This window comes from Pungitius pungitius, chromosome 14 (genome assembly GCF_949316345.1).
Source record: "Pungitius pungitius chromosome 14, fPunPun2.1, whole genome shotgun sequence".
Classification (NCBI taxonomy): Eukaryota; Metazoa; Chordata; class Actinopteri; order Perciformes; family Gasterosteidae; genus Pungitius; species Pungitius pungitius.
The window spans coordinates 1,350,494-1,376,099 of NC_084913.1; the positions used below are offsets into that span (position 1 = coordinate 1,350,494).

Here is a 25,606-nt window from a genome sequence, read left to right on the forward strand (position 1 = left end):
CATTTGTCAAATTGTCACATAAAAGTTGCTGCAATGGCCACTCAGCTAAAGTCAAATAACAGCATGAGATATTTAGCTCTGTTTTTGTAGCGAGCAGAGTTGAGAGTTCACTTATTCAATTGCAACTTGGGATATTATATATATTATATATTCTAATGTAACCATTTAAAACTCATAACGGCCCTTCTTCTCTAGAAAAAAACGTAAATGATGCCATTTGATTATTTTAATGATTACTCACAACAAGTTACACGTTAGAAGAGGTCACTAACGTATGTTATTTGGGGATAAAAACCCACTTTGCATTTTGAAAGCTGTATATTCAACTAACTAGATATTTTCTAATGTTTCTTCTTAATTTCCAATATCATCAATATGCAATATTACGCCAAGTGAATACTCTACATTTTAAAAATATATTATCAGGACGTTTTGTGTGAGTTATTTGTTTGTTTAGGTTTTTTATGGGAATTATCTCAACAATTGGAGGTAAATGTTGTTTGGTGTCATATTAAAGAGGGTTTGTGCTCTTTAAAGGGATAGTTCATCCAAAAATGAAAATTGTGTCATCATTTATTCACCCCCAAGTTGTTTCAAACCTGTATGAATTTCTTTATTCTGCTAAATAAAAATAAAGATATTTTGAAGAATGTCTGTAATCAGACAGTTGATGGACCCCATTGACTTCCATAGTATTGTTTTCCTACTATGGAAGTCAATGGGGTCCATCAAATGTCTCATTATCATTCTTCTCTTTCTATCTAATTCTATTTAAATTAGCTGTATTGGCATGACTTGTATAGTATTGCCAAAGCATTGACCATTACAGAGGCACTAAGCAAATAATCAATCAGTAAACAAATGCATGTAAACATTTATATATCAAAATATATATTTATTTTTTTTAAATCACACTTGTGTACATTTGTATCAACATCCAGACTTTAGTTTGGTCCACACTGACTCTCTTAGTTTGTGGCATTCTCTCTCTCTGCTTCCTTTGTGTGGCCCTGCTCCACTGCCAGCTTTGATCACCAGGGACTGGGAGTCAGTCAAGAGAGACTGGGTACACTGGTCCATGGCACTCACAGTAGTTCTCAGCTTTGTATGGGCTTTTGGGAACGGAACAGTAGATGTGCATATCTACAGGGACCGTAAGGATAGTGTACTGGTTGCTGGTTGTGTCCGACCGATTGTGGTGGGCCGGTCTGAGCTAAAATGCCAGGGTCCTTTTTTTGTCCCAGTCCAGCCCTGCTGTGACTGGAATTATTGAGAAAAGTATTTTTATATCTGTTCAAATATGGAGAAAACGTATTTTTGAACTCACAATTATAGGGCTTTTTCTTTGGAGAAATCTTTACATTTGTACAGTAATATTTCTGATTGGCTACAGGTCCGTGTTGAAAGAAATGTGTCTGTGAATCTTTCCACGTCAAGTGAGTCTAAAAAAACCCACAAACACAAACGTGAAGCGATCCACAAACAAAGGCAGCAGCTCCATTAAAGCTAAAGGTCAACAGGAAGCAGCAACATGTGACTATTGTGACTAACAGGAAACAACAGGACATGTAACTCTGCAACGTCACCAACATGAGCAGAAAGAGGTGACGAAGACCTCTGAGGACAAAGGGACGGATGGACATGTGGACTTTATGCAAAAGAACCCAAACACTGAGTGTGATCCAGAATGACTTCAACATCTCACATTCATTCATGTTATTAAGAAAATAAGAGTATCGTGTTTACTGAGCACACATGTCGTCCTCACTCCTCACCAGCTGGTGGCGGTAACGCGCCGATTATTGATTATCTACCGACTATAAAGTAGAAGAAGAAGAAGAAGACGCGCACCTACGCGTAGGCAGAAAGTCACCTGAGCTTCACTTTAACATCTGAAAGTGTTCAGATCCTGTGAGTATGTCCGTGATACACAATGTGTGCTTTAGTGTGTGTTTGTTTATGTGTGTGTTTGTGTGTTAACGGGCCGTGAAACGTTTCAAGGTTCATTTAAACCGTTTATACGACAAACCCGGAAATACAGAAACCCGGAAACCAGGTTTCTGCAGTTTGTTCGTTTCAAAACGGAAATGTAAAAAACTTTCTATCTTTCCTTTAATCTTTTCTTAAACGCATTTCTTCGTAAGTGGCTGTGACGTCACTGTTTAACCGTCAGTAGAGAACATCTGCTCTAAATGGCCCTTTCTCAATAACTAAGACGGCGAGAACGGACCTGCGTTCCCGCGAGAACAGACTCGGGAGACGGACTCGCGCTTTCGGGAGATCGGTCGTTTCCGCAATCGGAACAGCAGCTGACTTGATGACGTCACCACGTCAGTTTGTCTCGCTAATACGTTTTATGTTGAGTATTTTACTATTATCAAGCTTTTGTTTTATTTTTATTTTAAATTAGAAACTATATATATATTATATTGATCATTAAATATATATATAATAAGTCATAAAATAATTAGGCAAAGTATGTCAATGGATCAGATCAGAGTTGTTCTACAGTCCAACATCTTTTTAAAGCAGATGAAGAGGAGCAGCTGTAGTTTGTGGTGCTGCTGAACTTTACTGGATTACAATGACAGGTGTCAATCTAATATTGATTCATATTAGATGGAAGAAACAAAAACGTTACTTAGCTGAACGTTTAAATTAGGGCTGTTATATTACATCACACTGCATTAGCTTTATTTTGTATGGTTTCATAAAGGAGGACGTTGGGCACAGTAACAACAATTAAACAGTACATATTTTACTGGATAGTAACACATTCCACACACACCTACCGTTTGTCTCCTTGTTACTCAAACATCAAGAGGCTGATCATCAGTGTGGTGTCATCGTACAGTTAAATGCACAAACATCACTATTAATTAAAATGGTGACGTACCTGAACCTCTTCTGTGTCTCTACATTAATAGTGATTAACCTCATAGTATTGTATGTATATGATGTAGTGATCAATGAGGCTACATACCGTTAGATAGATGACATGATCATTAGTGATTAACAAAGTATTTAAAATCTATGATGCAGTAATCAATGGAAGCTACAGTTAGATAGGTGACATCATTAGTGATTACATAGTATTTAATATCTATGATGCAGTAATCAATGGAAGCTACAGTTAGATAGGTGACATCATTAGTGATTACATAGTATTTAATATCTATGATGCAGTGGTCATAGAGAAAAAAAGTAGCAGATTATAATCCGGAGTTTCCGTAAATGTTGTAAATCTGAATGGACAACACTTTGTTGCTACGTCACCATGACAACGTCAAATTGGTTTATTGTACTTTTTACTCTTATTTGAACTTCTTTTAGGCTGTCTGCTGGCGTCATTTTAAGTACCGTATTTTCGCGACTATACGGCGCACCTTCAATGAATCTCCTATTTTAGAACTATTTTCCTATATAGAGCGCACCGGATTATAAGGCGCATAGAATAGAAGATACTGCAGTAAAAGGTTTGACTGGGGCTGCGTTATGCATCCACTAGATCGGGCTGTGCTAAATCAAACGTTATTAAGCGTTCACTCCCATGGTAACGTTGTTCAAACGTTAATGTGGATATCAACAATATCTCTGAACCTCCAACTTTCCTTCTTGATTCATGGAAACATTCTTGGTAAATGCTTTGGTGCATCTTGCACCGAGAGGCAGCGCTGGAACAGACGGTGGACCGTCAGCTCGATCCCGACATCCAACTACCAGCTTTAAAATACGCTGTTGGAGCTGCTGGCACCAGACTTTCCCTCCAATGGATCCTCGTTAACCAGTATGGATCAACCAATTGATCCATATAGATGGCGCTCCGGATTATAAGGCGCACTGTCGCTTTATGAGAAAAAAAAGGATTTTAAGTGCACCTTTATAGTCGCAAAAATACAATAATGATGTAAACATGTTATTATGACAGCCTGAACACACTTTTTTAACGTCACAATGACTTCTGGGTAATTCCTTTGGGCCGATTCACTTATCCAAAGCTGACTTAAGGAAATGATTCATAAAGGACTCAAACACTGTGACAGATGTGAGTCTGTGAGTCTTTTTGCTAAATGGTGGATGGAATGAACTTGTTTCTCTTTTCTGGTCTTCTGACCCTTCAAAGCGCTTTAAGGCTTCATGTCATCATTCACACACTGATGAATGACAGCAGCTACCACACAGAGACACCTGTCCATCAGTGACCAACATTCACACAGGACTCACAGCCACAGCAGCAATGTGGGTGAAGTGTCCTGCTCAAGGACACATGGACACAGGTCAACAGGACCTGGGATCCAAGCCACAGTCGCCTGAGGGAGCAGGTTGGGATTGTGTGACAGAGGCCGACAGCATCTGCTGCTGTGACGTGAATGTGAGGTGAATGAGCTCTGTGAGTTTGTCCTGATGAAGATGAATAATGTGTGAGATCTCCCAGCAGGTTGTTATGAAGGTGTGAAGGTGTGGACTCTGCTATGAATCAGGCTGAGGACCCAGAGGACAGTGTCCCTCCCTCTGAAGCCCCTCTGTGGGGGGGACATGACAGAAAGACCAAAGCTCAGAGGTGAGAGGACCATCTCCAACTGTCCTCCACTCGTCTCCATGTCCCAACGTCTTTGACTCACTGACTCTGGTTCTACATGTGTGACCAGGACCCATCAGAGACCAGAACCTGGACCTGGACCCAGCTGTGTGTCCATGAAGAGTAACCGGTCTATGAATCATCCTATAGTCTTCAAAGATGTCCGTCCCTCTGCTGATGCAAGGTGAGGGTCTCAGGCTGATGGTGAGGTGTTTCTACCAGACTCTCTGGTGGAGGTTCTGGGTTTCTTGCTCCAGGGCCCTTCAGCAGAGTCCAGTGAGGGAGGGAGAGCTCCATGGAGGGCTTGGTGAGACCTGTTGGGACTAAACCAAACTGACTGGTGAAGAACACATTGAGCTATTGCTTCTCAGTGGGACCAGCAGGACCAGTAGACCTAGACCACTACAGTCATGTGGTCCACATCCAGACCTCACGTCATGGACCTTTACCTTGTTTTGGTCTCTGTGAGGACGGACACCATGTGAGATGATGCTTCGTGATTAGATGATGATGTGATGATGTAATCTCAGTGTTTCTTTCAGTTCACATCAGAAGAGAAGAAAGTCTCCTGAACCCAGATGTGTGTCCATGAAGAGTCATCATTCTAAAGGTGGTTGGATGAACTTCAAAGATGGAGGCTGTTCTTATGACCCACAGTAAGTTCTTAAACAGATGAAGAAGTTTTCTGATCCTCAGTTGTAAATCAGAGAAATGTTTGTTCATTGTTTAAAGTGTTGTTTCCTTGACGATCCATCATGACAGAACTCCTTATCTTCATCTAATTGGTCCTTATGTGTTATAGTGTGAATCATTAACTGTAAACATCCTCAGATGTAAACACTGTCACTCAACTAATAAACTGTCCGTCATCAGTCTTCAGCATCTGGTTTCCATGGTGATCAATCATCACAGAAGCCAATACCTTTACCTAATGTTGTCTTGGTGTTGATGGTCCAAACACCATGTGAGCTGATGGTTGATGTTCCTCCACAGAGAGGACCAGGAGAGCTCAGAGGTTCCCACAGAGTCTGCCCAGCAGCATCAAACAGACCTGGACTCCATCTTCATGGTGTGTACATGAACAACTACTTAAACATCTCTCAGTTCACCATCATCTCCATGCTGCACTTTGTAGACCAGTGGATATTCCATCTGTCCAACATGGACCTGATGGTGGCTTCCATGGTTCTAGTTGGTGTCCTTCATGGAATGTTCTGTTCCAGCTGCTGGAGGAGAACATCCTCACCTTTGTGAAGAACGAGCTGAAGAAGATCCAGAAGGTTTTGAGTTCAGATTACCCAGAATGCTTAGAGAAGGAGGATGAGGAGGTGCTGGATGAAGAGCAGAGGAGGAGCAGAGAGGCATTTGTGAAGATCTCAGTGCACTTCCTGAGGAGAATGAAGCAGGAGGATCTGGCTGAGCGTCTGCAGAGCAGTAAGAGGGTTCCTCTAAATACTTGCTGATGTTGTGGATTCATTTATTCTTAGTTTCAACTATTTTCTACGTATTCTCTAACTTACTGACTTGATCTATCTGACTGGTGATGAGGACCCACACACCCTCACAGACCAAGAACCTTCAGTAACACACATAGAACCCACTGGAGACCTGAATTCTTCAAGTCAGAGATTTATTGGAGCTACAAATAAACCGAGCTCTTTCCAGAAAGACACCAACGAGGTGATGATACAACACATAGTTCATACATCTTTTGACCATTGATTAAGTGAAGCTCTCCCCTCAATCTAACTACGTAACTCTCCTCCTGTTGTCGTCCTACTATTCTTCCTCTTGTCCTTCACTAGACCTTCTACCTGGTTGTTGATGCTGGACTAACTGGCTCAGTCTGGTCAGCTGACCCTCCTGTTCTCCTCCTAGTGTCTACATACACTATATATTAATCTAGTTGTATCCATACTTACCCAATTTCTCTAAAGCTGATTATAACATGAATATATGTTGGATAATAAGACACATTTTCCCTCAACACGATGAATGAGACCTTCACTAATGTCTCCAGAGATGGACAGAATATATTCATGGAGTCATTCTCTGAGGAAAGGACATGTTGATATCTATTCTGTGACTCATTGATCTTCTTTGTCGTCTTCATTCAGGACTTCCTGCTGCAGTTTGTCAGCGTGAACTCAAATCCAACCTGAAGAAGAAGTTCCAGTCTGTGTTTGAGGGCATCGCTAAAGCAGGAAACCCAACCCTTCTGAATGAGATCTACACAGAGCTCTACATCACAGAGGGAGGGACTGCAGAGGTCAAGGAAGAACATGAGGTCAGACAGATTGAAACAGCATCCAGGAGACCAGCCAGACCAGAAACAACCATCAAACGAGAAGACCTCTTCAAAGCCTCAGCTGGAGGAGAAGAACCAATCAGAACAGTGATGACTAAGGGAGTGGCTGGCATTGGGAAAACAGTGTTAACACAGAAGTTCACTCTGGACTGGGCTGAAGACAAAGACCACCAGGACATACAGTTCACATTTCCATTCACCTTCAGAGAGCTGAATGTGCTGAGAGAGAAGAAGTTCAGCTTGGTGGGACTTGTTCATCACTTCTTCAGTGAAACCAGAGCAGCAGGAATCTGCAGGTTTGAAGAGTTCCAGGTTGTGTTCATCTTTGACGGTCTGGATGAGTGTCGACTTCCTCTGGACTTCCACAACAATGAGATCCTGACTGATGTCACAGAGACCTCCTCAGTGGATGTGCTCCTCACAAACCTCATCAGGGGGAAGCTGCTTCCCTCTGCTCGCCTCTGGATAACCACACGACCTGCAGCAGCCAATCAGATCCCTCCTGAGTGTGTTGGCATGGTGACAGAGGTCAGAGGGTTCACTGACCCCCAGAAGGAGGAGTTCTTCAGGAAGAGGTTCAGAGATGAGGAGCAGGCCAGCAGGATCATCTCTCACATCAAGACCTCACGAAGCCTCTACATCATGTGCCACATCCCAGTCTTCTGCTGGATCACTGCTGGAGTTCTGCAGGACGTGTTGAAGACCAGAGAGGGAGGAGATCTGCCCAAGACCCTGACTGAGATGTACATCCACTTCCTGGTGGTTCAGTCCAAAGTGAAGAAGGTCAAGTACGATGGAGGAGCTGAGACGGATCCACACTGGAGTCCAGAGAGCAGGAAGATGATCAAGTCTCTGGGAAAACTGGCCTTTGATCAGCTGCAGAAAGGTCACCTGATCTTCTATGAATCCGACCTGACAGAGTGTGGCATCGATATCAGAGCAGCCTCAGTGTGCTCAGGAGTGTTCACTCAGATCTTCAGAGAGGAGAGAGGACTGTACCAGGACAAGGTGTTCTGCTTCGTCCATCTGAGTGTTCAGGAGTTTCTGGCTGCTCTTCATGTCCATCTGACCTTCTTCAGCTCTGGTGTCAATCTGCTGTCAGAAGAACAAACAACCTCCCTGGAGTCTAAACGCTTAAAACACAATCCTGAACCAATGCGTCTCTACCAGAGTGCTGTGGACCAGGCCTTACAGAGTCCTAATGGACACCTGGACTTGTTCCTCCGCTTCCTTCTGGGTCTTTCTCTGGAGACCAATCAGAGTCTCCTACGAGGTCTGCTGACACAGACAAGAAGATGCTCACAGACCAATCAGGAGACAGTCCAGTACATCAAGGAGAAGATCAGTGAGAATATGTCTCCAGAGAAAAGCATCAATCTGTTCCACTGTCTGAATGAACTGAATGATGGTTCTCTAGTGGAGGAGATCCAATGGTACCTTGGATCAGGACGTCTCTCCACAGAGGAACTGTCTCCTGCTCAGTGGTCAGCTCTGGTCTTCATCTTACTGTCATCACAAGAAGATCTGGAGGTGTTTGACCTGAAGAAATACTCTGCTTCAGAGGAGGCTCTTCTGAGGCTGCTGCCAGTGGTCAAAGCCTCCAACAAAGTTCTGTAAATAAGAGTTAGATTCATTCATCATGACTTCATGTCGACATCATGGTTGTTTATTTCTGATTCAGAACATGACAAACATGAAATCAGAAGAAAAAGATTATTTGTTTTATCTTTCTTTAAAACGAGTCAGATGGAGGATAGAGACGCTTAACTTTGTATTTTCAGCTCAATTTAACAACATTAAATCTTCCTTCCTCATCCTGATACTGATACTACAGTACTTCCTGTTAACAAGAGAGCAAATTAACTGATGTTTTCCTCTTGTTTTAAATTATAAAAAGAACAGTTGTAAAAACATTCACTGAACAAATGTTCTTTGATCATCATGATTTCCTTTTAGTTCAAACTCATCACTAAAGAGAGTTTAATTTTAACACACATGTTATTTTTCTTGTTGGTTGTTGTCTCTTCAGACTCAGTGGCTGTAACCTCTCATGGAGAAGCTGTGAAGTTCTGTCCTCAGCCCTCAGCTCCCAGTCCTCTAGTCTGAGAGAACTGGATCTGAGTAACAACCACCTGCAGGATTCAGGAGTGAAGCTGCTGTGTGATGGACTGAAGAGTCCACACTGTGACCTGGAGACTCTCAGGTCAGGATTCAATGTCCACTTGGTCTTTATTTACATCAATGGTACATTTTTTACTTCTTATGATTCTTGTATGATTTAAATAAAATATTGATTTTCCAAATATTTCCATAAACATTTGTTAGACTTTGTTTTCACTAAAATGTTAGAAATAGAAATTTTGGAAATATATTTATCAGTTATAAGATTGTTGATGTACAGTTTAATGGTCTTTTTTGTGTTTTGTTCTGTCTGGAAACCAGTAAGTAATAATGGTCACATGATCCCTCACTAGCCGACAGTATCTCAGTCCTGCAGTGACCTTGCAGTCCTCACAGCTCCCTCAGGTCATGTGACATGTGTGTTGTTTTGTGTGTCTGCAGCCTGTCAGGCTGTCTGATCACAGAGGAAGGCTGTGCTTCTCTGGTCTCAGCTCTGAGATCCAACCTCTCCCACCTGAGAGAGCTGGACCTGAGCTTCAACCATCCAGGAGACTCAGGAGTGAAGCTGCTGTCTGATGGACTGAAGGATCCTCACTGGAGACTGGAGACTCTCAGGTATGAAGACACCTGCTGCAGCCACAGACCATCAGTCTGGTAGAGGAGGTAGAGCTGGAGACCTTTTCTCTGTCCCACTGTCAGTCTGGTCATGTGACCCTGAGACACCAAGCTGACCTCAAACTACCAGAGACTCATCAAACTGTTTCCCACATCAGACCATCAACACAGACAGAAGTAGTGATGAAGAGTAGTCAGGATGACTGTTCCCTAAACAGGGAGGAAGGTGACGAAAGGCTTGTGTCTCTGGAGCCTTGTCTTGTTGTTATCAGAGAGGACAGAGGTGTCTCCTGACACGTTGAAGGCATCATGGTGGGTTGATATGAGTCAACGTCGTCACCTGGATGTTTAGAAGCTGATCATCTGCCTCCAGTGTGTGTTGTCCTTTAGTCACACGTTATTACTAAATGACACAGTTAAAGAAACAATATGTTCAAACCGTCTTGATGGATCATCACAGCAGGAATGTTTGGTGTTTTAAAGGAGCTCAGCTTCAGGTTTTGGTGCTTTGCACTGAGAGCCAGATCCCTGGATGATAAGTTGGACTTGTTGAAACTACAGGTGACAGTCTGCCACAGACACTCAGTGAAGAACCAACAGATGATTGTGGACCAGGGGGGTATTGCACAAAAGTACAATAAAGAAAGAGATTAAGCTCAGCTTGACTTAGTTTGATCTTAATCTGTTGCACGTTTGCTGAGTCGCGCTGAGAAGGAGGAGCTCAGTGGATCCAGGTCACATATCTGGGATCAGTGCAGGTCCACAGCTTTCTTAAGTAGACCACGGTGTCCATCACACATTCACTGATGCTGAAATGGAGAAGACGCCGCGCAGCATATTTCTCACCTGCTGATCAGCAACTGATCAAATATATGAGGAGGTGAAGCATATAAGACGCAAAACAAGGAATACGGCAGCTGTAATTAAACAGATGTAGCGCCCCCTAGCTGTCCTGGCTTTGTTAAAGGAGTGCGCTGCCCGAATTCTTAACTATTTAATTTATATAATCAATACTAGGTTACTACACTGTTATCCCTATTATTTTAGCACCTTATCACACCAATTATTTAGGAAGACATACCACGTACACAATAGAATACATTTAACCTTTTACTGGACATGGGATTCACAAATACACATAAAATAACACTCAAACATTAGGCTTCTGTCCAACCAATATTTATCTAAGCCGGCAGGTAACTAACTAATATACATAAACCAAACGTGGGTACCCAATCAATTGTCCACTGTACGGTGCAGGCTTGTTGCGCGGGGGAGGGAGCGGGGAAGCCTCCTCACAAGAAAAATGGCTACTTCACGCCAAAGTGCCCCCCGAAAAGGAAACACTCACTCGTCCTCCTCACGGTGTTGGCGAGTCGGAAATCGGGCTGTCGTCGCAGACGGCCGCAGCGGTGTTGGTCCCTCCGGATCCGCGAACCGATGGTTAAAAGAGTGGCCGGGTTGGATACTCTCTCTCCCTCTCGTGCAGGTCCGGATCTCCCAAGCTAAACCCTGGCTCACTCCGCTATTGCCGCGGCGGTCCTATAAACGGCGCAATCGTGCAGATATTGCTGTCTTTTGTAGTGGAGAGTCACTCGCCGTTCCGCTCGTTAATCCCTCTACCGTCTCACTTTACGCTGTCTTGTTATTGTCCGTCATCCTTCTTCGTATCCCCTTCTTCTTCTCTTTCCCTTTTCTCGTGTTTCCCCTTCTTCTTCTTCTTTCCCTCTTTTTCGTCCCTCTTCCTCTTCTTCTTCTCTCCCTCTTTTTCATCCCTCTTCCTCTTCTTCTTCTCTCCCTCTTTTCTCATTGGAGTACTATCCCTTCAATTAATACAATGTTTAAACATGCTCAACATTAACTACAATAACAAACACACAAATAAAATACAATCATTCCAAGATACAACCCAATTGGCCATAGGGCTACATCCTCCCCTTACTAAATGTCTAAATGTCCTCATAGACATAAACCAGGCACTCTTAACATTACATGTTATTTATCCTTTAACTATGTATGAGAAAGAGCCCATCAGAACTGGATACTTATTTGGAACTAAACATGCTCTAGTTTTACCCTAGTTTGATAATGATACCTCTATGCGCAATTGTTAGAGGTTGCTCACTAGCTTTTCCAGGTTCATCATAGGTAAGTCTCAACACTGGTTTTACTGTTCTTTTCCCACGGGTCTGTGACCTAAGTACTCTGTCGGTTTTTGATTTAGAGCTCAGTCTTTGTTTTGGGGCACCAACAGTTTTTCTCCCATCCTCCAGGTCTGTTTCAGAGTTGTAGGAGTCTGTGTTGGTCAGTGCCGGCCCTTCTTTTTCTTCTCCGTCCGCCTCAGGCTCCTCTGCGGCACCGTCAGGAGTCAGTTCTCTGGCCTCCTCGTTCTCTGAGCTCTCCGAATCTCCATCATATTCTTCTCTCCTCTTTAGTAGGTTCTCCAGATACTCCCGGTATGGTCTACAGGACCTGTTACCCTCCACATCAGACGAGGAATCGGACGGCTCTGTGCCCTCTTCTCTTTGACTCCTTATTGGTTGTATTTGTCTTTTATTGATTGAGCGTGTTCTCGGTCTCGGGACTTCCTCACAATCTTCAGCTGGTGGGATCCTCACTGACGGCCCAATTGGTAAGATGTGATCTCGATGGAGGGTCCTAACTCCACCTCGGCCCCCTTCAGGTTTCACACGGAATACAGGTAAGTTCGGCATCTTGCCTACCACCACATGCGGTATGGCACTCCATCGGCCGACCAGCTTGTGTTTCCCTTTGAGTCCTAAATTCTTGAGAAGAACCCGGTCTCCTTCCTGGATGTTCTGAAAACTGACCTTCTGGTCATAGGCTCTCTTGTTGCGCAAGTGAGTCTTGTCGGCAGCTTGGTTGGCCAGTTCGTAGGCTCTTTGCAGGTCACGCTTCAGGCTTTCAACATACTGGTAACGCTCTCTTTCCTGGCTCCCAGGTTGTGTTGTGTTGAAACACAGATCTACTGGTAGTCTTGCTTCCCTACCAAACATCAAGTAGTAAGGAGAGTATCCAGTTGCGTCACTCTTCGTGCTGTTGTATGCATGCACTAATGAGACTAGATGTTGACTCCAGGATCTCTTCTTCTCGTGCCCCAATGTCGCCAACATAGAGAGCAGTGTACGGTTGAAACGCTCCGGCTGTGGATCTCCTTGTGGATGGTACGGAGTCGTTCGTGATATCGGTATGCCCAAGGTTGTCAGCATGTCTTTGATCAGTCTCGACTCAAAATCTCTTCCCTGATCAGAATGAATCCTAGCAGGTAAGCCATAGTGTACAAAATACTTTTCAACCAGGATCCGTGCTACCGTCAGGGCTTTCTGATTCCTCGCAGGGAAGGCTTGAGCATATCTGGTATAATGGTCTGTCACCACCAAGACGTTACTAATGCCTCTGGAATCGGGTTCCATGGACAAAAAGTCAATACACACCAGGTCCAGTGGACCACTGCTAGTTATGTGATGTAGGGGAGCAGCTTTCTTGGCAGGTGCTTTGCGAGTGAGACATAGTCCACAATTTCTGATATACTGCTCTGCATCTTGAGCCATCCTCGGCCAGTAAAATCTTGCTCTTATAAGGTCAGTCAGTCGTTCCACTCCTAAGTGACCCATGTCGTCATGAAGAGAATGGAACACCACTTCTCTGAGATGGGCCGGCAGCACTAACTGAAGTGTCTCCTCTGCAGCTTTCTTACTCGCTCGGAGCAGAAGTCCATCTCTCATCACAAGTCTGCCAACTTCCCTCTTCATCAACCTCATCTCTGGATTTACATCTTTGCCACTAGGCCAAACTCCCCGTTTCACAGCCTCAATCACCTGCCTAACCACTGGATCTCTTTTCTGAGCAGCCACTAATTCTGATTTTGACAGTTGCTCCACTGAGCTCAAGTGTAACTGTGACGGAAAGGCATACACGTCTGGACTACCGGCTGAAGTGTCTTCTAACTGCACCACACATCTCAGGGACGTGTCTGGTGTGTCTTCCACCTGCACCCACTGACATATGGACTTCACCACATTCTGGGCCATGCTATCCCATTCTCCATCCTCTACCTCTTCAGGGATGTTGCGGGACAACAAATCAGCATCTATGTTCGCTTTACCCGGCCGATACTGTATGTCAAAATCATAGGTGGCCAAGGCTGCAAGCCAACGATGATCAGTCGCGTTGAGTTTGGCCGTGGTAAGCACATAGGTCAATGGGTTGTTGTCGGTGCGTACAGTAAACCTGGCTCCATAAAGGTAGTCGTGGAATTTATCAACTACCGCCCACTTCAGTGCCAGGAACTCCAACTGGTGTACTGGATATCGCTGTTCTGGAGAGCTCAACTTTCTGCTGGCAAAGGCGACAGGCCTTAGCCCTTCTGGGTGTTCTTGGTAAAGCACGGCACCAATCCCTTGGAAACTTGCATCAGTATGTAAGACATATGGCTTGCTGGCATCGGCAAATGCCAACACGGGGGCATTAATCAGACATTGAATGATGCGATTGAAAGCGTCCGTGCAGGACTGGTCCCATCTGTCTTTGAACGGTTCTGAAACTTTAAAGTAGGTCTTGTTCTTGTCCAGGACCTGCTTCTTTCCAGGCTGAGTTGGCGCATAGCCCCTGGTCAGTTCAGTGAGGGGCCTAACTATGGAAGAGTAGTTCGCTATGAAGCGTCTGTAATAACCACAAAAACCCAAGAAGGATCGCAGGGACTTAAGGTCTGTGGGTCTTGGCCATCGGAACAGGTTAGCATTGGTGCCTAAAATCACAGGAGTCTGCTCAGGACTTGAGGGACTTGGGCAAATCAGAGCCAAGACTGACAGGTTCTCTTTGGTGCCTGTTACCTTCTCTGGAAATGCCATATCCACCACCACATATCCCAGGTAAGGGTAACTGTTTTCGCTCAACCCCCATATTGCCAACCCGGACACTGGCTGGATTGTGACATCAGGTAAATGACGCTTGTACCAGGACTCAAAGATTATTGTGACTTGGGAGCCGCTATCAAGGAGAGCGTTGCATGGTTGCCAATTTATCTTCACTGGTACAATGTAAGAGGGGCCAATTAATCCCTGGGGAATGTCTCTCTGCACTCTGATTATCTCACTTTTCTTAGCTGAACACACTGTGTGACTGCCTCCTGTTGCTTGAGCTGATGATTCACCCTGTTTAGCTTTCTTTAGAGATTGAATCAACTTCTGGATCACTTTGGCCTGATTCTCTGCATTATGACATTTGGCAGAGAAATGGCCGTTTTCACCACAGCGATAACAAAAGTTCACATCCGAGTCGAAAGACGGACTGCACCTCGCAGCAACTGCTCCACTCGAGCGCGGTTGGCCCGGCCTGGAGGGAGACCTTCACGACGAACCACCTTGCTCAACGACAACTCCAAACGCCTAAGAAAGTCCGACAACTTTTCCTTTGGCTGCTGCTGTAACAACCTAAAGGCAAAATACAAGTCTTCGCCAGTCTCCGCAGATCCAAAAGCACTCTCAATGGCATCTAAGCACCGAGCTGGACTAACCTCTGGATCAGCAGTTCTGACAGCTTTAACCACAGCTAGCGCAGGACCCTTCAGACATTCCATGATACGCCGCCGTTTCTCCTTGAAAGAACACTTGCTCTCTATCCGAGTTCCGTTACACAAAACAAATAGGGCTACACAGAGAAAAAGTCTGGCAGACAATCGACTGAATGTGGAAGGATTTAAAAATATCTCCTCACTAGGAAAGTTGTACACTCTGTTTTAGTTGCTTTTAATTTGACTGTTTTATGTGTTGGTTTTATTGCTGTATCTGTGTTGATGTGGTAAATGTGCTGGTTTTACTGTGAAGTGTCTTTGAGTAGCAACATGTAAAGCACTATATGTGTATTGGCTAAACCGTTTCCTTTTGGCCTTTCCTATGGCTCCTATTTCCTCGACCTATTGTTTTAGCCACACAGGGAGATCGGGTCCAGGTGTCCGACTCGCAGCCCCCCAACAGGAACCAGGAGCACCTTGTTGTCAGCTTGCTTCTCGTTTATTGTAAACAAAAAACATGAAAATAATAGAAAGACATAGATGTTTATGATGCTGATGGTGCCATCAGTCTCCATCAGTCTCCATCAGTTAAAAGTGAACTTACTTTGGATTTACTTGAAAATCACTTCCATTGATGCAGCTTGAGCAGTTACACAATGAATAAATTCACTTTGTCACTCTGGACTGATCCAGCTGCTGAGACACACGAGGTCATTGAAGTTCCACATGATGAAGAACTTCTGTTCTTCTTGTGAACAACATGAGCAGCAGGAGAGAACCTCCTTCCACAGGAGCAGATATTGTTCTTCAGACTGAGAGTCTGCAGCTCGTCACTGTTGTTTCACTGTTTCACACAACTTGTGTGTCCTCCTCACGCCGTGCGTGTTGATGCGTGTTGGGAGGCTTCTAAGGACGCTTCATTCTTCTTCGTTTGTTTGTCCACAGTTCTTCAGCATCAAGGTGCTGAAGTCTGGTTGTTTGTATCTGATGTACTTCATGCTCGTAGTACTTCATGCTGGCAGTACTTTGTACTCGTAGTACTTCATGCTCGTAGTACTTCATGCTGGTAGTACTTTGTGTTCGTAGTACTTCATGCTCATAGTACTTTAGGCCTTGTACGGTGTGGGTGCGTGGGGGCTACAGACACGGCACAGGACCTCAGGGTGGCAGGTTTCAAATGCTTTTTATTTTTGTTCGGACACAATCCGCCGGTATCGCGCTCGCTCGGGGTGGGCCCCTCCTCGCTCGCCCGCCTCACTGTTATTATAGGGGCGAGAGGACAAACGTTAATTCACCCCAGCTGGTTGTCAAGCGTTTGCACCTGGCACTGTTCCCCGAGCCACTCCCCCTCTCTCTCCCTCTGCAGCCGAGCCAAAACCACGCCCGCCACCACATACCCCCACCGCCCGTCTTAGGCCGGGGAGCCGTCCGGCCTAGCTTACTCCCCCCCCCCTCCCTCCAGAGGGCGAGAGAGGACGTCCGCCACGACCATCTGCGTCCCCGGCCTATGGACCACCTTGAAGTTAAAAGGCTGCATGGCCAGATACCACCGAGTGATCCGGGCGTTAGTATCCTTCATGCGGTGGAGCCATTGGAGCGGGGCGTGGTCCGAGCAGAGGGTGAATGGGCGTCCCAGGAGGTAGTAGCGCAGGGAGCCCACCGCCCACCGGATGGCCAGGCACTCCTTCTCCACCGTGCTGTACCTGGCCTCCCTCTCCGACAGTTTCCGGCTGATGTAGACCACGGGGCGGTCGACCCCCTCGACCTCCTGGGACAAAACGGCCCCCAGCCCTCTGTCCGACGCGTCGGTCTGCAGCACAAACGGGAGAGAAAAGTTAGGTGTGTGGAGGAGTGGCTCCCCACAGAGAGTCTGTTTTACCTTCTCAAACGCCCGCTGGCACTGCTCCGACCACTGGACCGGATCTGACGCACCTTTCCGGGTCAGGTCGGTCAAGGGGCTGGTGAGGTCCGCAAACCCGGCGATGAACCGTCTGTAGTAACCTGCCAGCCCCAAAACCCGCCTCACCTCCTTTTTCGTCTTGGGGCGCGGGCAGGCTGCAATTGCCGCTGTCTTGTCCACCTGAGGACGCACCTGCCCCCCCCCCAAGTGGTACCCCAGATACCGTACCTCCCTCCGTCCAACTGCACACTTCCCTGGGTTGGCCGTGAGCCCGGCCCGCCTCAGCGACTCCAGCACCGCACCCACCCGCCGCACATGCTCCACCCAGGTGGTGCTGTGGATAATGACGTCATCCAGGTATGCGGCTGCATATGCGGCGTGCGGACGCAGCACCTTGTCCATGAGGCGCTGGAACGTGGCCGGGGCACCGAACAAGCCAAAGGGAAGCATGGTAAATTGGTACAAACCATACGGAGTGGAGAAAGCAGTTTTCTCTTTGGACTCTGACGACAGGGGGATCTGCCAGTAGCCCTTAGTTAAATCCAGGGTCGTAAAAAAACGTGCAGTGCCCAGCCGGTCCAGGAGTTCGTCGACCCGGGGCATTGGGTAGGCGTCGAATCGTGACACGTCGTTCACCTTGCGGTAGTCCACGCAGAACCGCACAGTCCCATCCTTCTTGGCCACCAGAACGATGGGGCTGCACCAGGCGCTGTTGGACTCTTCTATTACCCCCATCCTTTGCCCCAGCGCGAGCACTGGTTGGGTCGGCATGCCCTGCTGCCCCTCGTCTGTCATCCTCCGCCGAGTTGGGCGCCACTGTACGGTGTGGGTGCGTGGGGGCTACAGACACGGCACAGGACCTCAGGGTGGCAGGTTTCAAATGCTTTTTATTTTTGTTCGGACACAATCCGCCGGTATCGCGCTCGCTCGGGGTGGGCCCCTCCTCGCTCGCCCGCCTCACTGTTATTATAGGGGCGAGAGGACAAACGTTAATTCACCCCAGCTGGTTGTCAAGCGTTTGCACCTGGCACTGTTCCCCGAGCCACTCCCCCTCTCTCTCCCTCTGCAGCCGAGCCAAAACCACGCCCGCCACCACAGGCCTGTAGTACTTTATGCTCGTAGTACTTCATGCTGGTAGTACTTTAGACCTGTAGTAGGTTTCTAACACGTTAACATGCACTAATCCTAACAGATGATGAATGAGTGAACATGATGAGCTGTGGTCATGGGCCAATCAGAAGAAGAAGAGGTGGTCCATGTGGACATGAAGGACCAAGCTGTGTGTATGAGAGTGATGTCATGTCCATGTCTCCATGCTGCTCTGACCCCCCTCCTCCTTTCAGGGTGGAGCCTGCTGGAGTCCGATGGATGACACCAGGTCTGAGGAAGTGTAAGTGAGCTTTGAGTTGGATTCATCACACTGTGACATCACTCATTCACCTCTGTGATGTCACTAGATGAACACATGATTAATAACTGCAGCTGTATTGTGTCTTGTTCTCTCATCAGATTCCTGTGAACTCACAATCGACCCAAACACAGTAAACAGAGAACTCAAACTGTCTGACAACAACAGGAAGGTGACATATGTGGAGAAGGAGGTTCAGTCACATCCTGATCATCCAGAAAGATTTGACAACTGGCCTCAGCTGCTGTGTAGAACTGGTCTGACTGGTCGCTGTTACTGGGAGGTCGAGTGGAGCGAAAGAGTTATTGTATCAGTGAGTTACAGAGGAATCAAGAGGAAAGGAGACAGTGATGACTGTGTGTTTGGATGCAATGATCAGTCCTGGAGTCTGATCTGCTCTTATGGAGTTTACCATGTCTGTCACAATAATACAGAAACACCCATCATCTCCTCCTCCTCCTCCTCTGGTAGAGTAGCAGTGTATGTGGACTGTCCTGCTGGCTCTCTGTCCTTCTACAGAGTCTCCTCTGACTCACTGATCCACCTCCACACCTTCAGCACCACATTTTCTGAACCTCTTTATCCTGGGTTTGGGTTTGGGTTTGGGTTCTGGTTCAGTTCTGGTTCCTCAGTGTCTTTGTGTCCTCTTCAGGACGGAGAGTCTCCTCCTGGTGGAGAAGCTTCCTCTCTGCTCACCACCTAGTTCAGTCTGTACAGCTGATGGAGGTCCATGTGGGTGTAGGTGCAGGTGGAGCAGGTGAGGGGTACCTGAGCTGGTCTGGACTCTGGGGGTCCACAGCTCTCTGGGACTTGTGCTGTTGCAGATGAACGTGTGAAAGAGCTCAGCGAGGTGTGTTTTAATGTCTCTGTGCTCGATGCCTCTGTGGATGAATCAATAATCATCATTTAGATGTTGGCTCCTCATTACAGTTTAATCTTAATCTTTATGTGTCACAATGTTCAAGAAGACATTTTATACGACTAATGTATCTGTTTGATAAATTGTACTCAAATTTTAACTTCAAATATTTCAATGTGTCACATTAAAGATCATTTCACATTATCTGCTTTGTTCCTTTTTAAAGCTTCAGCAAACCTCTGAAAAAAAGCTTTAATGACAGATATTAGTTACTTGTGTTTTTATTAAAGTTACATAGAAGTACAACGTTTAGTCCCTCCATGTAGTACTTTGTGTTGTATAATTGTTAGTAAAGGTGTTTAATGTGAAACTTTATTGATGAGCAGCGTTCTGCTCGTCGTGTCATAAACTTTTCTTTCTTCAACAAGAACCTGAGAAACGAGTAAATGTCCATAACGCAGAAGAGCCTTTTTATTTCTATTAATCAATAGTTGGTTTGTGGTGAATCAGATGGTGGCCTGTGAGGGTCACTTTGGTCTCCAGCTCTTTAGTCACATGACTTCCTGCTTCTTAAGGGACTTTTCATTGTTAATGTAAAGGTTTTAAATTAACAATAAAACACTCAAGATTTAGCTGCAATAAGTTTTAATCCCCAGAGAATGTTGATGAAAGAGCTGCTTCAGTTTCACAGTGACATGATTTATGGTGATGAAGATGAAGAAGATCTGTGTTTTAACTAAAAGGTTCATGTTGAATTAAACCAGTCACATTTTGTCAGGACAACAAAGCAAGTCTTTAATATTTGACACAATGATGATGATGATGAGGAGCCAGAGGTCAGAGGTCATCCCACTGAGCTCTGGAGAACCCGACTGGACAAACGCTCCACCACGTGGGCCAGTAGCTGAGTGACAGCAGAGAGTCAACGATGACCTCACAGGGGAACGCCATGACGTCATCACATGTGACCCACCAGCTGAGCCAGCTCCTCCCCCAGGTCCGGACCGCGGCGGACTGCGTCCAGCTTCTCCTCCTCCAGCGTCTCCATGAAGTCCAGCAGCAGCTCCACCAGAGACCTGAACCACAAGCAGACTCCTGAGACCACCGGGTCCCACCCGGGACCAGAGGGGGCCGGCGGGACCTCACCTGTGCAGGTGGACCCGGAGCGGCAGGTCAATGTGTCTACACTGGAATAGAAATACTTTGACTCATTTATTTACCTCTGTGTTTATATGTAAAATCACTTTTTGATGAGTTTTAAGTGGTTTTGTGTGGTGCAGTTCACAAATACCAACCCTACCACAAATACTCCATACTTCAGGTATTTGTACTTTTATGTACTAAGTAGTTTACATTTGAATGCTACAAAGATTTTACTTTGTTTAAAGCGGTTTTGCTACTTAAGTGATTTTTATTTCATTTGTTTCTATTGTTTGTGCTGAATGAATTAAATAATATACATATCTCAATATTCTAGCTAGTACTACTACTTCAAACGGTACTACCTAGGATCAGTTGAGTATAAAAGGAATAAAGACGTCTCTATGAACACATGAACTTTACTTTAAAAATAAACACATTCACACCAGATGTTGGAAAAAAGAGACTTTATTTGGACTTTATTTTGGTTTTTCATTAGTGAAAATGCTTTTTATTTCCTATAATACACAGCGGATGGCGTTAGAAGTCAGTGGGTTTGTACACCGGAGCGTCTGGATGAGAGCAGATCGGATCAACAACATGATGAAAGAGAACAAGTCCATTGATTGATTGATCAGAAACACGACAGACAAACAGCTTCATCTTAATCATCTAGCAGCTGCTGACCCCCCCCCCCCTTCAGTCCAACATCATTAAACCTTCAAATGCTTTTGTTCGGCTGCGTTCCATTCTGAACATTCGTCTCCTTCACGACTCCAAAGGTTTGGCCGCGTCTCAATCCAGACACGTGTCTCCTTCAAAGTGCCCTTCAAAGGTTCCTCTTGTTCAACCTTTTTACTAAAACTTATTTTAATCATTGTTTAATCTGATTCTGAAAACCTCTGGTTTTATTCTGATTAACCCTCTAACTGCCTGCTCCACATCCAACTTCTGGATTTGCTGCTTAATAAAATGACTAAAACAAATAAATATGAGAAGAGAAATGATGTCTTTTTAAATGAAACTAGTCCCAACAGTTAATTAAAAATCTTTTGCTGCAGGTCAAAAGAAGAAACAAATGGAGGGGGGTTTGTTTAAAGGTCTGTAATGAAAGAGAACAGGAACTACACACAGCTTTACACACATGGTGCCAAAGAACCTCAGACAGGGGTGACAGGGTGTGGGGCGTCTTTACCAAGTCAAGGGATGGCTATCAACAGGAGAACATCTAATGATCTGGGGCTCTACACAGTGGAGATGTTGGCAGTAAGGGTTGCACTGCGACGGGTGGAAGAAACACAGCAGGAACATGTGTCGATCTGCTCCGATTCATCTTCAGCCCTGATGCGTATGAGGTCGTGTCCTTCAAATAGCCAGCAAGGTCTACTGCACCATGTCCTCCAGTCAGCTACAAGGAGGATGTGGTGGCGGGCGTGGTTTCAGCTCGGCTGCAGGGGGGAGAGAGGGGGAGTGGCTCGGGGAACGGTGCCAGGTGAAAACAATAACAACCAGCTGGGGATAATTGTGTGTGTGTGCTCTCCCCTATTTGAGCAGTGAGACGGGGGCGAGCGAGAAGGAGAGACCGACCGAGCGAGCGGCGTGTCATCGCGAGCAGGAACAAAATACTTAAAACAATAAAACCTTTGAAGCCCACCACCCTGGTGTCAGTGCCTGTGTCCGGAGCCGTACCAACCCACACCGTACAGAGGAATCATCAGGGAGGTCAGCTTCAACTCGCATGTAGGTGTTCGTGGCAATGAGAGGGCAGACCAGCTGGCACTGAAGACAGGACACAGAAATGCACATTACTACCAGCAACCAGGTCAAATATATGGTTTGGGGACAAAAATCCACAAATTGTGGCAGAAAAGGTGAAGAGGAGAAAGAGAGGAATCTTTACCATTTACCTAAAGCATAAACCATCAAAGTGAACCCTTTTTTGAGTAAGAGCAGTACAAACACTACTCAGTGTGAGTGAGAGCACAGGGTGGAACACTGTTCCTTCTTACATGGTGTGATGAGCGTCCCAAGCCACATCAGCGTTGCCCTGGAACCTACAAGGAACACCTGCTCACCACTCATCACGAGCTGAGTGGCCACACCTGCAGCTCGTCAGCTCCGCTGCATTTAAGCTGCAGGTTCAGAAGGAAGAAGGGGGCCCACTGGAGAAGACGTAAGGCTAACCCTCTTGTGTGCCATTCTCTCTCTAGAAAGCAGCGAGTGACCCGACGGAACGCCTGGAGCACTGCACCGACTCCCCCACAAGCGGATTCACCACGAGCACCAGGGCCTGCAAAACCTCGCAAGCTGGACCTCTGGATCTCCTAATTAACTCTACGGTTGTAAATAAACCTTGCCCTCCGGGGACTTCACTTGAGCTGTTGTGTAGTGTGTTCCTTTCACCCCGCCACACTGGTGGAGAATGCGGGCATACTGAGTGGGAGGAACATCCGGAGGAAAACCTTTTTTTTTTTTTTTACAAAACTAAATCTTTAATTTTTTTGCTCGGCCCCCCTAGGCAGCCACTCCTTTCCCGGCGACATGGATGAAGTCATTGCACGCCTAACGGAGATCAGCATGCGCCAGCAACAGATAACTGAACATCTGGCGACGCGACAAGGGCAAACCGAGCAAGAGTTAAATGAACTGCGCACGGCTGCTGCACGACATGTTCCACTACCTGATCCCAGAATGAAGGTGACCCAGCTGTTGCCGAAGTTGACAGCTGATGACGATGTGGAATCCTTTCTCCAAATGTTCGAGAATACCGCAACCCAGGAGGGCTGGGACCCTGGTGACTGGGCACGCTTGGTCGCACCCCTCCTCACGGGGGAAGCCCAGCGGGCATACTTCACGCTGCCAACTGAACGGGTAGACGACTACAAGGAGCTAAAAAGGGAAATCCTAGCTCGGCTGGGCCTCTCACCAGTCTGCGCTGCACAGTATTTCCATGACTGGGAGTATAAGCCCCGCCTCCCTGCCCGGGCCCAGGCCGCAGAATTGTCGCGTCTCGCGCAGCATTGGCTGCTGGAAGGAAATCCCACAGCCGCCCTTGTGACAGAGCGTGTTGTCGTCGATCGGTTCCTCCGTGCCCTCCCGAGATCCCCTCGTCAAGCCGTCGGTATGCGGAACCCTAGCACGATTACTGAGCTTGTCGAAGCTGTGGAACTGGCGGAGGCTGTCCAACACCAGGGTGCTGGAGAACGAGCTCCGCCGTTTCCCTGGAGGGTGATCCAGGAGCGACGCAGGCCAGAGGGCAACCTGCGGTCCGAAGGCCGGCCGGGGCCTCCTTCTCAAAGAGACGAATCAATGCCCACCGCAGACCCCACACCGGCTCCAAGAACCTGGCTAGCGGGCTGTATCCTACATCAGGATTTGCCAAAAGGGGCGCCGAGGGTGGACGTAGAAGTCGATGGCCGCCCGTTCGCAGCTCTTCTGGATACCGGCAGCGCGGTCAGTTTGATCCAGTCTCATATCCTATCGCCCCACAGACTAACCAAGGCTACCATCCCGGTCACCTGCGTGCATGGAGACACGCGACATGTTCCAACCAGGAGAGTGACCATCTCCGCTGGCCCTGACTCATGGCCGATGGACGTGGGCCTAGTGAAGGATCTGCCGGTACCCGTCCTTATCGGTAGAGACTGGCCGGGCTTGGATCGCCTGCTGGCCGCGAACGTGCCATTTGCCAGTCCTCGACGGGCCCACCTCCGAAGGCGGCCAGGAAAAGGAACCCGTCATCGTCCCGTCTTGCTGGCCTCCGACAGCGGGAGAGATGGTGAGTCCCCACCCCCTCATTCTAACCTCTACCATGACCTTTTCCAACAGGTGACAGGAGGCGGGTCGTTTGCCAGGGAACAACGGGAAGACGACCGCCTAAAGCACTGCTGGGCTCAGGTGCGCATGGTTGAGGGAAAAGAAACTCAACCGGGGCCCCATCCTCTCCCGCATTTTGTCGTCCAAAACGGCCGGCTCTATTGTGTTGCACAGCGAAGGGGGGAAGAGAAGAAGTTGTTGGTGGTACCCCGAACAAAGACAGAGACGGTCTTAGAGCTGGCACACTCCCATCCCTTGGCGGGCCACCTTGGAGCCAACAACACCATTCAGCGGGTCCGTGACCGATTCCACTGGCCAGGATTGGACGCCGAGGTGAAACGATTCTGCCAGGCCTGCCCCACTTGTCAGAGAACATCTCCACGGACCCCTCCCCCCAGCCCACTGATTCCACTGCCGGTCATTGAGGTACCCTTTGAGCGCATTGGGATGGATCTCGTAGGGCCGTTGCCTAAGTCTGCCCGGGGGCATGAACACATCCTCGTCATTGTGGACTACGCCACCCGGTATCCTGAAGCAGTGCCTCTTAGGAAAGCCACGGCCAAGGCCATCGCCAAGGAGCTCTTCCTTCTCTATAGCCGGGTGGGCATCCCCGCCGAAATCCTGACAGACCAGGGAACCCCTTTCATGTCCCGGCTAATGGCTGACCTGTGCGCCCTCCTTAAAGTGAAACACCTGAGGACCTCTGTCTACCACCCCCAGACGGACGGTCTCGTGGAACGCTTCAACCAGACCCTGAAGCGGATGTTACGGCGGGTTGCAGATGAAGACAAGCGGGACTGGGACCTCATGCTCCCCTACGTGCTCTTCGGAATACGGGAGGTGCCTCAGGCGTCGACAGGCTTCACCCCGTTCGAGCTCTTATTCGGACGCCAGCCCAGAGGCCTCCTAGACGTGGCCAAAGAGGCGTGGGAACATCAGCCTGCCCCCCATCGCTCGGTGGTAGAGCATGTGAAGGAGATGAGGGAAAAGATCGACCGGGTCATGCCGCTAGTCCGGGAACATCTCGTCAAGGCCCAACAGGCGCAGCAACGGTATTACAATCGAGCCGCCCAGCCACGAGAGTTTCAGCCAGGAGACCGGGTCATGGTTCTTGTCCCCAACTCCGCCTGTAAGTTCCTGGCCAGTTGGCAGGGCCCGTACACCGTCATCGAGAAGGTTGGGCCGGTTACGTATCGTGTCCGACAGCCAGGCCGACGAAGAACGGAGCAGCTCTACCACATTAATCTGTTGAAGAAATGGGTGGGGACAAGGGACCAGCTCGCCGCCCTCGCCACCGTCGACTCGCCGGTAGTGGACATGGACGCCC

The 25,606-nt window shown here is 47.3% G+C and overlaps 3 protein-coding genes across 3 annotated transcripts in view; all 3 read left to right on the forward strand.

The window, feature by feature from the left end:
- The window catches only part of LOC134104122 (NLR family CARD domain-containing protein 3-like), a 32,921-nt gene extending 24,387 nt beyond the window's left edge, over positions 1–8,534 (forward strand). The window contains exons 2-7 of the mRNA XM_062557446.1: positions 4,459–4,561; positions 4,650–4,763; positions 5,122–5,235; positions 5,573–5,648; positions 5,803–6,013; positions 6,697–8,534. Of these exons, the coding sequence (XP_062413430.1) occupies positions 4,473–4,561; positions 4,650–4,763; positions 5,122–5,235; positions 5,573–5,648; positions 5,803–6,013; positions 6,697–8,504 (2,412 nt within the window). The 5' untranslated portion in view covers positions 4,459–4,472 and the 3' untranslated portion in view covers positions 8,505–8,534. The remainder of the gene's footprint in view (positions 1–4,458; positions 4,562–4,649; positions 4,764–5,121; positions 5,236–5,572; positions 5,649–5,802; positions 6,014–6,696) is intronic.
- LOC134104130 (NLR family CARD domain-containing protein 3-like) overlaps positions 1–25,606 on the forward strand; it is a 189,417-nt gene that overhangs the window by 139,987 nt on the left and 23,824 nt on the right. The gene's annotated exons all lie outside the window — the stretch shown is intronic.
- Positions 9,454–20,024, forward strand: LOC134104125 (stonustoxin subunit beta-like). The gene is made up of 3 exons (XM_062557450.1): positions 9,454–9,623; positions 18,400–18,446; positions 18,566–20,024. Exons 2-3 carry the CDS (start codon positions 18,425–18,427, stop codon positions 19,165–19,167), a joined length of 624 nt encoding a protein of 207 aa, XP_062413434.1. The 5' UTR covers positions 9,454–9,623; positions 18,400–18,424; the 3' UTR covers positions 19,168–20,024.

Excerpts from the sequence above, each read along its gene's own strand:
- LOC134104125 (XM_062557450.1), top strand. The coding sequence starts at position 18,425 with ATGACACCAGGTCTGAGGAAGT. Across the intron at positions 18,447-18,565 it reads GACACCAGGTCTGAGGAAGT|ATTCCTGTGAACTCACAATC; the intron begins GTAAGTGAGCTT and ends TTCTCTCATCAG.